General features: G+C 35.4%; 2 protein-coding genes across 3 annotated transcripts in view; one reads left to right on the plus strand and one right to left on the minus strand.

The window, feature by feature from the left end:
* Window positions 1-418: 418 nt before the first annotated feature.
* On the minus strand, window positions 419-6,250 carry LOC100891538 (CD63 antigen). The gene is made up of 7 exons (XM_030995159.1): window positions 6,065-6,250; window positions 5,066-5,257; window positions 4,035-4,109; window positions 3,209-3,307; window positions 2,185-2,340; window positions 1,830-1,913; window positions 419-1,402 (listed from the first exon to the last, which is right to left on the minus strand). Exons 1-7 carry the CDS (start codon window positions 6,128-6,130, stop codon window positions 1,334-1,336), a joined length of 741 nt encoding a protein of 246 aa, XP_030851019.1. The 5' UTR covers window positions 6,131-6,250; the 3' UTR covers window positions 419-1,333.
* Window positions 6,251-10,720: 4,470 nt separating this feature from the next.
* LOC105442287 (N-lysine methyltransferase KMT5A-like) overlaps window positions 10,721-15,323 on the plus strand; it is a 39,142-nt gene continuing 34,539 nt past the window's right edge. For both annotated transcript variants that reach the window (XM_030995031.1, XM_011674221.2), the window contains exon 1: window positions 10,721-11,416. The gene's annotated coding sequence lies outside the window, so the exon portion shown is untranslated. The remainder of the gene's footprint in view (window positions 11,417-15,323) is intronic.

Raw genomic sequence — 15,323 nt, forward strand, 5'->3', positions numbered from 1 at the left:
AATGCATTTTACATTTAATACATATCAAATCAAAGTATAATATTCATAATCGATTTAAATCATAAATGTCGGTTCAAATATTAATATCATTGAAAAGAATTTCTCGAGGTTAAGATAATAATTGAATGGTAAATCATATTGTTATATACATGCTATGATTAACTTAATATGCATCAAAGCACTTTATGTGTCATTACTTTCGCCACTCAGTAGCAAATTTCAGGTCATCCAAAAATGACGAGTCACCCCTGTTATTGTCTCGCTCTCCCTCATTGCAATACATCATGTTGCAATAAGGAAGAATGATTATAAGTTATAGTGAGAATAGCGAGTAGGTAAGGTTTGAAAGTTAAATATTTTCTTTTTGACAGAGATGCTAAGTTATATCATTATCTCACTTCCAAATTATTAGAAACTGTTATGTACATTTGATATTGCAGTCATTATGATGGTATTTTATTTGTAAGTCAAAATCAACAAGTCATCAATATTAGTCAATTCATTTTTTTAAACAAATTGTATCCATCCCTTCATGTCGACACCTGCATGCTTTAAACATTATGAATGTCAATATCAATACTATTCTGGGTTTATATAGCGCTTTATATATCGGCCATGTTTCTCACCACTTTAAAAATATAATTATTATGTTGCTTTTTATCATTTTTATGATCCTTAATTATAAGCAGACCTACAGTACTATGTTTATGATCCTTGTGTTGTGTTGTGTTGTGTTTTTTGCCATTTATTTCTGAAATGCCAGTATTATGATATTCTTGATTATTACAAAGACGTATCAATTGTCGTAGCGTCGACTGGCGTCGTGTGAATCGGCTAACATTCGCGATGTTTGATACGAATACGAGGCTTTTTTCTGTCTCTCCTTCGATTTAGATAATTACTGCTTGTAATAAAATTTAGGTCTAGTCAGTCTGAAGTAAATTTTTTTTAAATACTAGAAAAAGAGGAACAGTGAGGTATTGGTTCACCTGCTTGACTCAGTACAAAATATTTTCATTTAGGCCATTGAATTGAAGCACAAAAAAGTATCTTCGGATAGAATTGAAAAGAGGCTATAGAGCTTCAGCAGCACGATCGCATACACTTTCGAGAACTCAATCAATTCAAGGGGAATTCCAAAACTTTTTTATATTGTGTAATGCATGTACGTAGTTTCAATGTGCGCACATATCAGTACGTGATGGACAAGGATATCATGATTATTTTTGTTGTTGTTAATTTTTACAATCGGGTTAAGAGCGCATGCTTGTGTTTTGATACCACGAAATCGAAGGAGTGGGACTCTATTGAGTAAAAAGAAGGATTGAATCCGTTATGCAAATTTTTCATAATCCTTGTCAATTCCTTTTATGACACAGCAAGCGAACACCATCGTCATTATCTGCAATAAAACAAGTGGATAATGAATGTTGGGGTTAACATTTGCAAGAGTATCTTTGGGAGTAATAACTTCAAAGCGAACGGACAGATTGGCATACAAGAAAGCAGGGAGATTAGCGGGCAAATCAACAAAGAAGTGTAAAGATGTAAAGTGGTTTATCAAATTGATCCTAGGGTTGAGGGTTTGAATCCCATTTCGACACTAATCTCCTCGGGCAAGATATCAATTCACATTTGCCATTTTCCACAAAATGTCAACGGGTACCGGGCAATAATAATAACAGCGCCCTCAAGGAAAACAGCAATGATGCTGATGAAGCTTTTTTGGGAAAACAACATTATTACTATTTTAATATTGATATTATCATCATTATAATTATCATTAGTAGTAGTAGCGGTCGCAGAGAAAGCAGAGAAGATGTTTTTACCTGTAAAATGAGAAGACCGATCGCAGCACCTCCAATTGCAAGGTAGTGATTCTTTATCGTGTCTTTCGTGGCATACACACAACCCTACGAGATAGAGAAACCATGAAGACGTCATTTGAGATCATAAGCTTAATAAAATAGGATGAACGGAAACCAGAATGACTGATAATCTATCATGTATTGTATTGTATAATTTTTATTAAACTTCGTTGATGTATATCAATATTATGTTTATGAACATAAAAATCGATTTACGATGCAATGTAACAAATCAATATTCTGTTTGTAAACATATATATGATATAATCATGTTTCTATTGAAACGAAAGTCGAGTCAAATTAAGTTTCTCCTCACTTCTGTCCAGACTCGATTTGGGTAGAGGGGATTCCCCTTGGTTCCGCCAATACATTCTTTACCAGGTTTACAGCACGAATTGGGTACAGCCAACCCCGGCGGAAGATACTGAGAGGTCTTGTAGTCCGTGTACTTAGAAGCACCGCAACACTCGAACTGAAAAGAGTAGTCGAGTAAAATTCGACAAAGGGAAATTAAGAGGAGCAGCTTTAATTTTTAATTTCGCCTTTACCCTTTCAATTTGTTAATTCCTTTTTCAAACTGTTAAGGAATGAATTAAAATTTTAAAATTGAAAGTCATTGATTTTTCCATTTTTTCTGCCCCCTTTTATTTTGTTACATAAATTCAACTAACAAAGAACTGAGTACGAATTAGAAGTTTTAAGAAGAAGAACATTGCCCCCTTTCCCTCTTTAAGGTGGTGTAAGATCCAAATATAAGTTGATTCCTGTCGAAGTGTAGGGATGCGTACAACTCATATTTTGTTATAAAAACATCTTAATATGTTACATAGATTTTAAAGTATTCCTGAGACCTGCTAAGTTCCACCCTAAAAAAATGGTCCTCATCTGATTCAATTTGTGTCATCATCTGTCAATCATTAGTGAGCTAACAAGAGACAATGGTATGTAGCTTCACAACAACTGACCACTCGTTGACATTATACGATACAATACCAACATAGGAGTTGCTATGTCAGACGTGCTGTAGCATCACTAGGAAAAGAAAGTTAATGTGGAGGTATTGTATGAAATAATGCAATACATTTGTGAGCATGTGATGATCTGGGGAAGTAACAAACCACTTTCCGGTCAGTGACAGTGACGAGCAGTGACGAGCAGTGACCGCAATGTACAATTCATGAAAGTGACGTAACATCGATATTTTATTTTACTTTCTCCATTTGTTACCTGTCCGATTGGTGGGAGGGGGAGTGTAGGGGAGGTGCGTGACCCTGGGTTTATATCCGTTGCACTGAATCGCGTCAATGTTAAATTATTCGTTACGTGTTGCATTCTCTTACCGTTTGCTGCACGTCATCTACGGCTGTGGTTGTACCGTCTTTAAGACCATAGGTCTCATTTATAGCTTTCTGCATGCCCTTCGTCATATTGTCCTCAATCTAGAGAGAAAGGAAGAGAGAGGAGAGAAAGGGGAGAGAATGGGAGAGAAGGGAAAGAAGAGACAAAACGAGAGCGCTCGCATCAGTAAGGAAAGGAACAGACAAGAAGAAACATACGGAGATTTCTGCCGACCATATTATAAACCACGCAATTTTTTTCCAAATTTGATGAATTGTCACCCCCCCCCCCCCAAAAAAAAAAAAAAAAACATTCGTTCCCATCTTTCTCACCGTAGCCAATGACCTTTGAAGTATAAGTGAAACTTTATAGGTTCAATAAGTAATTGTACTCCGATTTTTTTTTATCAGGATATGGATTGATAGAAATGGATCATAAAAATACTGCGAATAATATTGGCAACAATTGTTTATGATCCCTTTTAATTGGCCTAATATTATGAATTTAGCATGCAAATCACTTTTTTAAATTTTACTCTTTAGTAGAAATACATCCTAATACACGATAGTCAGGCTTCTTGAATATGTTATGAAGAAAAAATGAACATGAATGTGCCCAAACAAATACATGTACATGTCAAAATATATTTTTTACATTTTATAATAGCTGCCGTTTACTTGTAAAAGATGTTGGTTAAATAGTATAACAAAATGAAAGTTCTTGTATATTTACATTTTAACGTAGTGTGTGATGAAATAATTCATATTTACAAATACATATATTAATTGATATGGGAGGCCTATCAAAACAAATGAGTGAAATGCTTACGTCACCACTGAAAATAAATGTCATGATTCCCAGAGAGCCTTCCGCCAGCACGATCAGTAGCAAAAAGATAAAATACTGCAGAAAGAAGTTTGAACATTTTGTTAAATGGTTCTTGTTAAGTGCAGCAATATTAACAACCTTACAAGTGACAGTATTATATATTATTTGAGATATAAATATATGAATCACGTAAAGCATATTAGTTCGTTATTTTAAAGTATTGTCTAAATTCAAAAATGCACTAGGCCTATTAATTCATACCCAAACCATAGCAGTATCATCATTATCAACATCATCATATACAACAAATCATCATCATCATCATCATCATCATCATCATCATCATAAATCATCATCAGTACTATCATCAACATCATCACAATCATCATGGTTATTATTATCATCATCATCATCATCATCACCACCACCACCATCACCATCATTATCATCACCATCATCACCATTAATATCACCACCATCATTATCATCATCACTTTCTTTATCATTTTCATCATCATCACCATCTTCAACATAATCACCGTCATTACTATCATGATCGTCACCATCATCATCATCATCATCATTATTACCATTATTGTCATCACCATCGTCATCATCATTATTATTATTATTATCATCATCATCATCATCGTCATCATCATTACCATCATCACCATCATGATCATCACCATCATCATTATCATTATTATCAACCTCATCATCACTATCAATATCACCATCGTCATCATCACCATCATCATCACCATCATCACCCGTCATCATCATTGTCACCAACATTTCTATAATCATCATCACCATCACCATCATCATTATTATCACCATCATCACCATCATTATCATCATCATCATCATCACCATCATAGCAATCATCAACATCATCATCACCATCATCATCATCATCGTCATCATCACCATCATCATCCTCATCATCATCATCACTATCATCATCCTCATCATCCTCATCACCATCATCATCACCATCATCCTCCTCATCATGAATATTTCCGTACCAGTGTTAGAAGACACTTGCTCTCTTGCAGGGCGCCGCAACATCCCGAGAACCCGACGACGAAGATGAAGATACCAATACCAATGGCGGTCCATGAGACGGTCAGAATCGTGTCGTCAAGGAACAGCTCCTGGTAGTCATTGTGTTTGATCGTCACATAAGCCCCTCCGCCGATCAGGACGATACCACAAAGCTGCGATTCAAAACAAATGCATGATCAGACGAGTGGTAGCGAAAAGTAATTATCATTACAAAAACATATTTCACTTTGAAAGTACAAATTATTTCATTCACCTATTAAGAATAATCTTATTTCAATAGACAGAATCTGAATTGCATACATTAGTTGTTGCCAGGTAGGCCAAACAGTATGGCTTGTTCTGCTAGCAAAAATTCATATATTCAGTTTGCATTCTGACCATTGAAATACTATTATTATTATCAGGTGAATGAAATAGTATGTATTGAGGCACTTCACAAAGACTTATGTATTGAATTTGGTTACATTACGAAAATGGCATATTCAGAACAGGCCAACATTGTTTCATTGTGTTTTGCACCTGCCGTGTGCCATGTCTCATGTATAAACCATACAGGTACGTCAAAAAGGTGCTCTGGAATTTCACCACGACTATGATACACAACGGTATTGTGCGTTCTGAAATAAGTACTGATACACCAGACTTCATGGGCCTTGATTTGTCGAAAGATTTGTCAAAAGAGGAAAATCTATTTATCTACAGGGCACAATTTTGAAGTAATACAAAAAAAATATATGAATTGTTAATCTAAAGTGTGTACATTTTCGTTTGAAAATTTCAAGTGTCAAAGTGGCATTGTTTTTTACACCAAGAAGAAACAACAACCAGACAACTAAAAAAAAACGCGTCTACGCACAAATTAACAAATGGCATACAACAGATGCCTTAATGTGGGTACACATTTAAATCAGTATTTCAAATAAGCTTGTACATGTATACGTGCATTATAACCTACTCACCCAAATACAGAAGTTTAAGACGAACAAGAAAAGCTTAGCGATCTTTGGCCCGCAACCAGCAACCATTTTGATTTTGAAATCTAGAATACGCGACGAACAAATTAAATCGGATCAGTCAAATCAATCAATTGAAATTTTCAAGCGCGCCGATCCGAGCTTATAGCAATCGTATACAGGAACTGAACAAGTCCTTCCAATGATGCGACCTAGCTACACGGGTTCGTTAGTATCAAGCCCATGTCACACCAAGTCTTCAAAAACGAAATCTACACCGATTCGTATAATAAAGGATGGCTGTGTTATTCAACTTGATGAGTAAAAATAAAAGTTAATATTCGTAAATGAATTTTATATTACTACAAAAAAACAAGAAATCATTGGAAATACCTTTACCCCAATATTTTTCTTCTTCTTCTTCTTTTCAACACCTAACCCTCCACCCCCTCGAGTTATTGTAAATCCACAAATCCATTAATTAGCGACAAATGCCACTTTTGAAGGGCGGAATGTCATCACAACCTCTGTTGCTATTATCGGTTATCTATTTTTTTTTGAACACTCTGTAAGGATATGATGCCAGAGCCAGAATAATATCAAATCATAAAAATACCAAATTTAATTGTCATAGTTATCGCGTATCGTTATCGCGTAGATTTTGGCAAGGTATGACTGGGGTCTAATCGATCACGTGACACGCAAAGGTGTCATCATACGCCTGATATGGAAAACTGTCTCATATCAAATATAATCATACGAATAATTATGCACGTACGGTTAATAAATATTTGACTAGTGCTATCGCAGAACTTGGGATTTCCAGATACAAAGTACAAAGATAATATATTGTATAAATAACAAAAGATGGTTCTTGTAATCTATAGTTGAGTGTTACAAAAAGTGGGGAATTCTGTGCTATTTTTTGTTTTGCCTGTCGTTCTATGTTTTCTAAATGTAAACGCTATTTACTTGCCATACGATTGCTTTATTAAACTATCCATTACAGAACGTTGGGTCATAATTACAAGGGGAAAAAAGAACTTCATGCTCAAGGTTTTGCGCCATAGCACGTTTCCAAGGACTGGCAATAACACAATATTAGGCAATTGCAATAGCCTTGCCCATCATCTATTGGAATATACGAGCATTGCAATGACTATTATGTAATCCGAACATGATTTCTATGGGATGTACTAAAGGATATTGGTATTGAAGTTGATTCCTTGAACGTCTTTGCGACTGTATTTCATAATGAAACTCAACAAGAGAGGGCTCTCCATATTATAAAAAAAGACCATAATTATTGAAAGATAATTATTCATTAGGTGATAGGAAGGTTTAAAATTGAGACCAATAAGGAGAATCCCTAATAGCCAATCGATGATTATTTTTGTAGAATTACCTTTGTTCGTGTATAATTGTTTAGAATGCATTCCTTATCAGACTGTTTATACATTTGGTAACATCTTATTGTTGGGGGGGGGGGGGGCTTTGGGATTCTATTGTCATTTTGTATATTTGCCTCACTTAAATTTTTATAATCATTTTTGTGTAGGGAAAGGGGTGGGGGCTTAATTTAACTGAGAGGGGGAGCTTGAGCACCCCCCCCCCCATCCCCCATCTCATATTTTAACGCTACTGGTCTACTATTGCATTATTTGGACATTACATACATGGCAGAGTATGCTATGCAATATCCTCGTAGATGTGAGAGATTCCAATTTATAATAATCGTCGGTTAGCTTGAAAACAAAATAATTCAGCACAAGGGTCGTATTAAACCAAACTTTATTTAGTATGTGGCTTTCCTATTGGCTCAAAGTCAGACTGCTTTTTTATCTTGTTTGTTTAAAGGTATAGTTGCTTTCTTTTGCAGAGGGCGCTACAAAAAATGTGTGAGATAATGAAAACTGAGTTTCAAATTTGAAAGAACATAAAATTTAAATGACAAAATCATCTTTGTTTGATCAAAATCGGTTAAAAAACGGCTGAAATATAACGATTTTTAATACTTGTGTACCACAACAAATATTAGATATTTTGAAAATTTTGGAAAAACGTTGACAAACGAAATAACACCTTTTACGTTGTATTTCAGCCAAAGCCGATGTTGGCCTTTTTCTTGGCATGTTCGTGTTGCTTATATTACGCACAACCAGCCGGCCCATATATTGTTATTTTTTATTAAATAGTTAATTAATGGTCACCGTGTTTTTTTAAAGTGGAGCTGAATTGGTATGCTCGTATTAGCTAATTTTCACACATTTTGGGGTCTAAAATTACCTTCATAGCAATTTTAGGTTCTAAAATGGCACTAGAAATGTCATAGATAAGAATAAGAGCAATAGCCATGCACTTTGAAGGCATTTGCGGTCTGAAAACAGAACTCAACTATCCCTTTAAAATACCTTTATAACATTTTTAAATTTTCATGAGGTTAATCAGTTATACCAATTTATAACTACATACAACATAAAAATGAAGGCTTCCATGTGAACCAAATTGAATCCCGTAATTTATTATTCCGCCCATTCTTTCTCTCTCTCTCTAGCCTTATCTTCTTACTATTACACATACATTACACTATCAATATATACATTTAAAGTTCAGATTCAATATCAGATTGACTCAAAATTCATTATTTTGCTTCTCTACATTTACTTGAATTCTCGTGTTTTTTGTTGTTTTATTATTGTCTTTTCCCTTTCACTTTCTGTCCCTTCCGTCGTGAAAATTTCTCCTGTCTCCTTACCCCCCCCCCCCTCTCCCCTCTCTCTCTCTCTCTCTCTCTCTCTCTCTCTCTCTCTCATTCTTGTTTTATTCCTGTAATCTGATGTTATATACACTGTTCATCCTTCTATTATTGCATTCATAATCTTAATGAGATAGTCTTGGTTAAGTTGATTATTACAGCAATTTCTTTTAAAACACGTTGAATAATTTTAGAAATATACACATTTAATTTCGCTATAAAATAATTTTAGCATAAAATATGATAGAGCAATTTAAAAACAAATCTTCAACATTATACTGTACATGTAATTAAAATTCATAATCTTCACAATTATTACAAAGTGTTATGTACATTAGAAATCGCAGTCATTATGATAATATAGTATAAGTCAATATCAACAAGTTATAAGTATTAGTCAATCCATGCTTTAAAACAAATTGCATCCATCCCTTCATGTCGCCACTAGCATGCTTCAAACAACATTAATGTAAATATCAATTATATTCTGGGTTTATATAGCGCTTTATATATCGGTCATGTTTCTCAGCACTTTAAAAATATAATTATCATGTTGATTTTATCATGTTTATGATCCTTAATTATAAGCAGGCCCACAGTACTCCGTCTACGATTCTAGTTTTGGTTGATTTTTCTGCCATTTCTTTCTGAAATCCCGGTATAATGATATTCTTGATTATTAATATGTATGAATCGTTTTAGCGTCGGCTGGCGTCATGTGAATTGACTAACATTTGCGATGTTTAATACTAATACGACACGATTTAGCACAAAATATGAGGCTTTAGCCAAAAACTTTCTCTTTGGATGGAACCGAAAACAAACCGCTCTTTTTAAAACAGGCTATGGAGCTTCAGAAGCGTGATCGCATAGACTTTCGGGAAATCAATCAACTGAAGGGTAATTTCAAAACACTTTCAGATTGCGTAATGCATGTACGTCATTTTAATGTGCGCACATATCAGAAGCTGATGGACAAGGATATCATGATTTTTTTGAAATTCTTTACAATCGTATTTAATAGAGTTCATACTTGTGTTTTGAGAACACGAAATTAAAGGAGTGGGACTCTATTGAAATAAGTAAAAAGAAGAATGGAATCAATGAGGTATATTGTCATAACCGTCACTTTTGTCAATTCCTTTGATGACACAGCAAGCAAACACCATCGTCATTATCTGCAATAAAACAAGTGGATAATGATTGGGGGTTAACATTTGCAAGAGTTTCACTGAGAGTAATAACTTTAAAGCGAACGAACAGATTGGCATAAAAGAAAAACCAAGGAAGGTTAGCGGGCAAATCAACAAAGAATTGTGGAGATGATTATTTGTTTATTAAATTGACTCTCAATCAAAGGGATGTGGGTTTGAATCCCATCCCGATACCAATTTCTTTTGCAAGATTTGCCATTATCTACCAAAGTGTGAATGTGTACCTTACAATAACAATTGCAGGGCCATCAGGACGAACAGGAAGATGAACCTTCCTTGGGTAAACAAAATTTTTACTAATATTAATATTAATATTATTGTCATTTTTATTATTATTACTAGTAGTAGTAGTAGTAGTAGTAGTAGTAGTAGTAGTCGTATTTATCATTATCATTATAGTTATTATCATTATTTTTTTTAATTATTATTATTACTCTTATCATTATTATTAGTAGTAGTAGTACGAGTAGTAGAAGTAGTAGTTGTAGTAGTAGAAGTAGTAGTTGTAGTAGTAGTAGTAGTAGTAGTAGTAGTAGTAGTAGTAGTAATAGTAGTATTTATCATTATCATTATCATTATCATTATAAGTATTATTATCATTATTATTATTATTATGACTCATATCAATATTTTTAGTTGTAGTAGTATGATTTATCATTATTATTATTATTATTATTATTATTATTATTATTATTATTATTATTATTATAACCTTAACTGCGACTTGCGGGCAATTTCTATGCTTCGAAACTGTGGCTTACGGGGAATGTCTAGTTAGGGGGAATAATTACCTTGCCTGCAACGTTTTGCATAGCAGTTTTGGTACGATCCCAGCTGTTTAGAGACTCAATCAAGGCTATAAACGGGACTTTATCACCTACTGAAATCGACATTTAGATTGAATCATAATCTCTCCATGACAGGGGTGTTAAACCCTTGGGAGAATTGGCATCGTTATATCTTGCGTCGTCTAAAAGTCAGCTCTAAGGGGAAGAGACAAATCTAGCGAATCTACCTGAACTTGGGATTATATCTTTATTATCTCTTTACTAACATATTTTGGGACTCTTGTTTTTCCTATCTGGAGATTTTTATCTCATTCGGTGGATTTTTTCAGTTTTTCGAAAATTTTACCCCTGTAAATTGACCAGTTTAGAGCTCCAGGAAATTATGATTATTCGTGCGTTTTCGGACGATCGAACATGCGCGCGCGTCTGGATATCGATAGGCCTAAGCTATCGTACCGTACGAAATTCAATAAACAGCGCTGACGAAAAATAGCGATAATATTTGTTTTGACCAGATAAAACCTTCGTGCTTAGTAAAATGAAGCATATTTAGTGGAAAGTTTAGCGGAATTTTGAAATCCGGTGTTTCATTCTGCCCTGGGTAAGTAGTTTTCATGTGTAAATCATGCATATGATTCAAATAAAGATTCGAATTTTGAGTAGTTTCGGACTTTCCGTGCGGCTACGAATAGACGCATAGCTTAGCTTAGTCCCATACACTTAATTTTATGTTGTAACAAGATATCTTGCACAGGAAAAATTGAAAGCCAGATCACACAAGGGACCATTACCATTCGGCCAATGGTAACTAGATCTAGAGTCTAGTTGCCTTCTGATCATTGGAAATTTTCTTGAAAATTATGATCCATCTCTTTTTGTTCTCACTAGATTCTAGGCTAATTCAAAATAATATTCATGTTGAAACAGTTCTAAATATTCCTAGACCTAGTTAGATCTAGTCTAGATAGATGACTTACTCACTTAGCAATCTCATTTGAATAGGCCTAGATCTAGAGTCTAGGCCTAGACTCTAGATCTAGTCTATTAACAAAACATTTAATCACAAAGTTTACTCAAGCTAAAGTTCATAAATGAACTTTTGTAAAACACAACTCTATATTCGATGCATCCATACATGCTAACTGTTCAGATTAAAGAGGAACATTCCTCTTTTTGGGAGAAGATAATTATCATTTTAATGCAGGTGTTCCTCTTCCTGTACACAAATTTGTCTGTAGATCTAGGTAGCATTGAATAGGAGAGTTAGGATTGTTCCTCTTTTTTTGGAAAATAGCATAATTTGTACAGATTTATGATTTTCAAATGTTGGCATGTATGTGCATCTATAGATCTAGGTGGCGCTATGACATAGATCTAGGTCTATATCTATAAAAATACACTAACGGTTTGTAAATGGTTCATATGAACCATTTACCTCGTAGATGTGAGCCAGATGGCAGACGGTAAAAAATTATGTAGAATCTATGTAGGCTAGACTAGATCTTCTAGACTAATGGGACAAAATTAATATGTTATTAATTAATTGTACTAGCACAGTTTAGCGGATAGCCACTCGGCGATCAAAAAGGATGTGACGTAACGTTGCTAAGGTAGATATTAATGCGCATGTAGCTAGTCTGGCCGAGGTACTGGACTGTATAATATGGGGCTTAACATGATCTAGTTAGCAGCCATAACAGCGTCGTCGGCGATTTGTAAAAAAATTGCATCAATGCCGAGGGGGGTCTGGGGGGTTTACCCCCTGATTTTAGGATTAAATCACTATAAAACTAGTCTAGCTAAGGCTAAGACCTATATTCAAGATACTGCTTACCTTTTTTTGATAATCCAAATCCGATTTGATGATCTAGATGGCTAAGAAAACCTAGGCTAGAGTCTACAGCTGTTAAAAATTCGCGTTTGTCTAGTCTACGTCTTGTGTATTATATATTGTGTGCATAAGCGCTCAGCGCTGCGTACGTGATAATGCATTGCACAGTTCACACACTTAACTACGCGCAAGAGCTAGCTAGTTCATGCTTGACATGCGCAGTGGCAGTGCATGTTTTTCAATACTTCAATAATTTCCAGCTAGATTCTTCTTCCAAGCTGACGTCATGAAAATAGTTCCGTATTTTTGTTTACTTTAGTTTTTGCCGATTATTTTGGCAGATCGACGGTTTTTTGCTCTAATTTTTAAAAACAACCTACAAGTAGGTTACTAAACTACTTTTTGACGGGGAACCCGATTTTCGACTTTTTGGGGCCCCAAAACGCTCTCTAGCGATTTCAGCCCTTCGGGCTGAAATCGCTTCTATATAGAGCCTTAGTAACGGAGGCCCCGCCTCCTACGTCACTCTAGATCTCATCTGCTAAACTGTACATTCCCCCTTAGTGGCAGTACTGTAATTAGATGAGAGATAGATCTAGAGATCTAGACTAGAATAGATCTACCGGTACGTAAAATATAAACCAGTCCATGCAAAAGGCAAAGGCAAAAGGCCAAAGCTATCTTAAATTTTCAAATTAATAAGATCATTCTGAGTTTTTCAAATGCAAAATTTAATGGCATGCTTCTGAATCTGAGTCTCTGAGGATGATCCAAACAACTACACAACGCAAGGTAAAGGTCACGACAAAGGACTATTTACCATTACCAGGCATTTGCTTCCTTTTCTGCTTTATTGGACTAGAAGTAGAATCACACAAGTTCTAGATCTAGTCTCTAGACCGATAAATTTGTCTCTTTCAGGAATCAGGGTCTTTCTTTAACAAATTCTGACATTTATGGCTGACCCATTCTAGAGACAGATCGCTACGTATGCCAGCGCTATGCGGGCCTACTGCCAGCCCGCGATCACGTTCACTGCCGAAACTTCGGGTACTGCAGGCAGCTTCCCGTTCGCTAGTTGACGCGAGTGGGACTCGTACACGAGTGGAAAATGACTAGATTTTCACCCAACTGGAAGCAGATTTATTTTTAGCTAAAATGCACCTTTTCCGGCCTGATTTTTTTCGAACAGGAGGCCCGCATAGCGCTGGCATACGTAGCGATCTGTCTCTAGAATGGGTCAGCCATTAATGTCAGAATTTGTTTAAAAAGACCCTGAAGGAGACAAATTTATCGGTCTTGAATCACACCTGCAACCAATACCATTCGCCCAACAGTAAAAATTTGCCTCTGGTCAATAAAACTTTGCCTCAAAATTACTACTTATCTGTAGAGTCTATTTGATTTCACTAATCCAAAATAATATTCTTATTAAATTAGTACCAAATAAACATAAGGTTGAAAAAACACGACTTGGCAATAACATTTGAATAGTAAAAAAAGGATTTTATCCAATAGTTCATTCAAGCTGAGTACTGTACAGTCCTCAGATAGTGCACAACTCCATATACAATGCAATACCCCCTTATATTGCACTTAGGGCTGCAGGTGTGACTAGAATCACAGTGGCAGCAACATTACAACTTCTAGTTTAAAGTAGGCGGACCGCCTCCGGCCCCTGCAGGCATGGGTCTCATTGCCTCCGGCCTCCCTCGTGAGACCGTCCAGGGGCCTGCCTCCTGAGACCTTTTTTCACTTTTCATCAATATTACGGCTAAAGTAATGGGGGAAGTGAGACTGAATACGAAGATTATCTAAACTGGTTTACTGAGTGGTGCAATGAAAACTTTCTGGACTTCAATACTACGAAAACAAAAGAGATGATAATTGACTTTAGGAAAGTAAGACCCGTAGATCCAAGTAGCTGCCCAATGAAAATAAACGGAAAAGAAATAGAGATAGTGAAATCATACAAATACCTTGGCACTGTAATTAATGACAAGCTGAAATGGGATGACAACTGTAGGGAGCTGTACAAGAAAGGGCAGCAACGGTTATATTTCCTTCGTAAACTCAATTCCTTTCACGTAGACCGCACTATAATGTACCTTTTCTACAAGTCTGTGATAGAGAGCATAATAGTAAACGACTGTGTTGTGTGGTACACAGCATGTCGAAAAGTAGACTTTTCTATGCTAAAAAGAATTGTTAAACAAGCGGAAAAAATTGTAGGGAAGAATCTAGACTTCGAAGATATATGTAGAAATAGAGTACTCGACAAGGCGAAATCAATCTACCATAACAGCCGTCACCCCTTAAATAACAATTATGTAGCCCTGAGGTCAGGAAACAGGTTAAGATCTCTAAGGTCCAGAACGAGCAGGTTTCTAAATTCATTTGTGCCAAGCTCAATCAGGCTGATGAACGAGGAGGGTTTAATCTAAGTCTGAATAATAAACTGAATTTAATCTGAATTGTGAATTTAATTTGAACTGTGAACCTAACTTAATCTGAATTATGACTGAATGTAATCACCTATTTTTGAATTATAACTTGCATTTAATCTGAATTGTAAACTAATTTAATTTGAATTATGAATTCTAGGTGATCGGAACTTGAGTTGAATTATATTATGAAATATGAACTGAACTGGTTTGAAGAATAAATTGTATTGCAT

This window comes from Strongylocentrotus purpuratus, unplaced genomic scaffold (genome assembly GCF_000002235.5).
Source record: "Strongylocentrotus purpuratus isolate Spur 01 unplaced genomic scaffold, Spur_5.0 spur5_scaffold_21, whole genome shotgun sequence".
NCBI classification, from domain to species: Eukaryota; Metazoa; Echinodermata; class Echinoidea; order Camarodonta; family Strongylocentrotidae; genus Strongylocentrotus; species Strongylocentrotus purpuratus.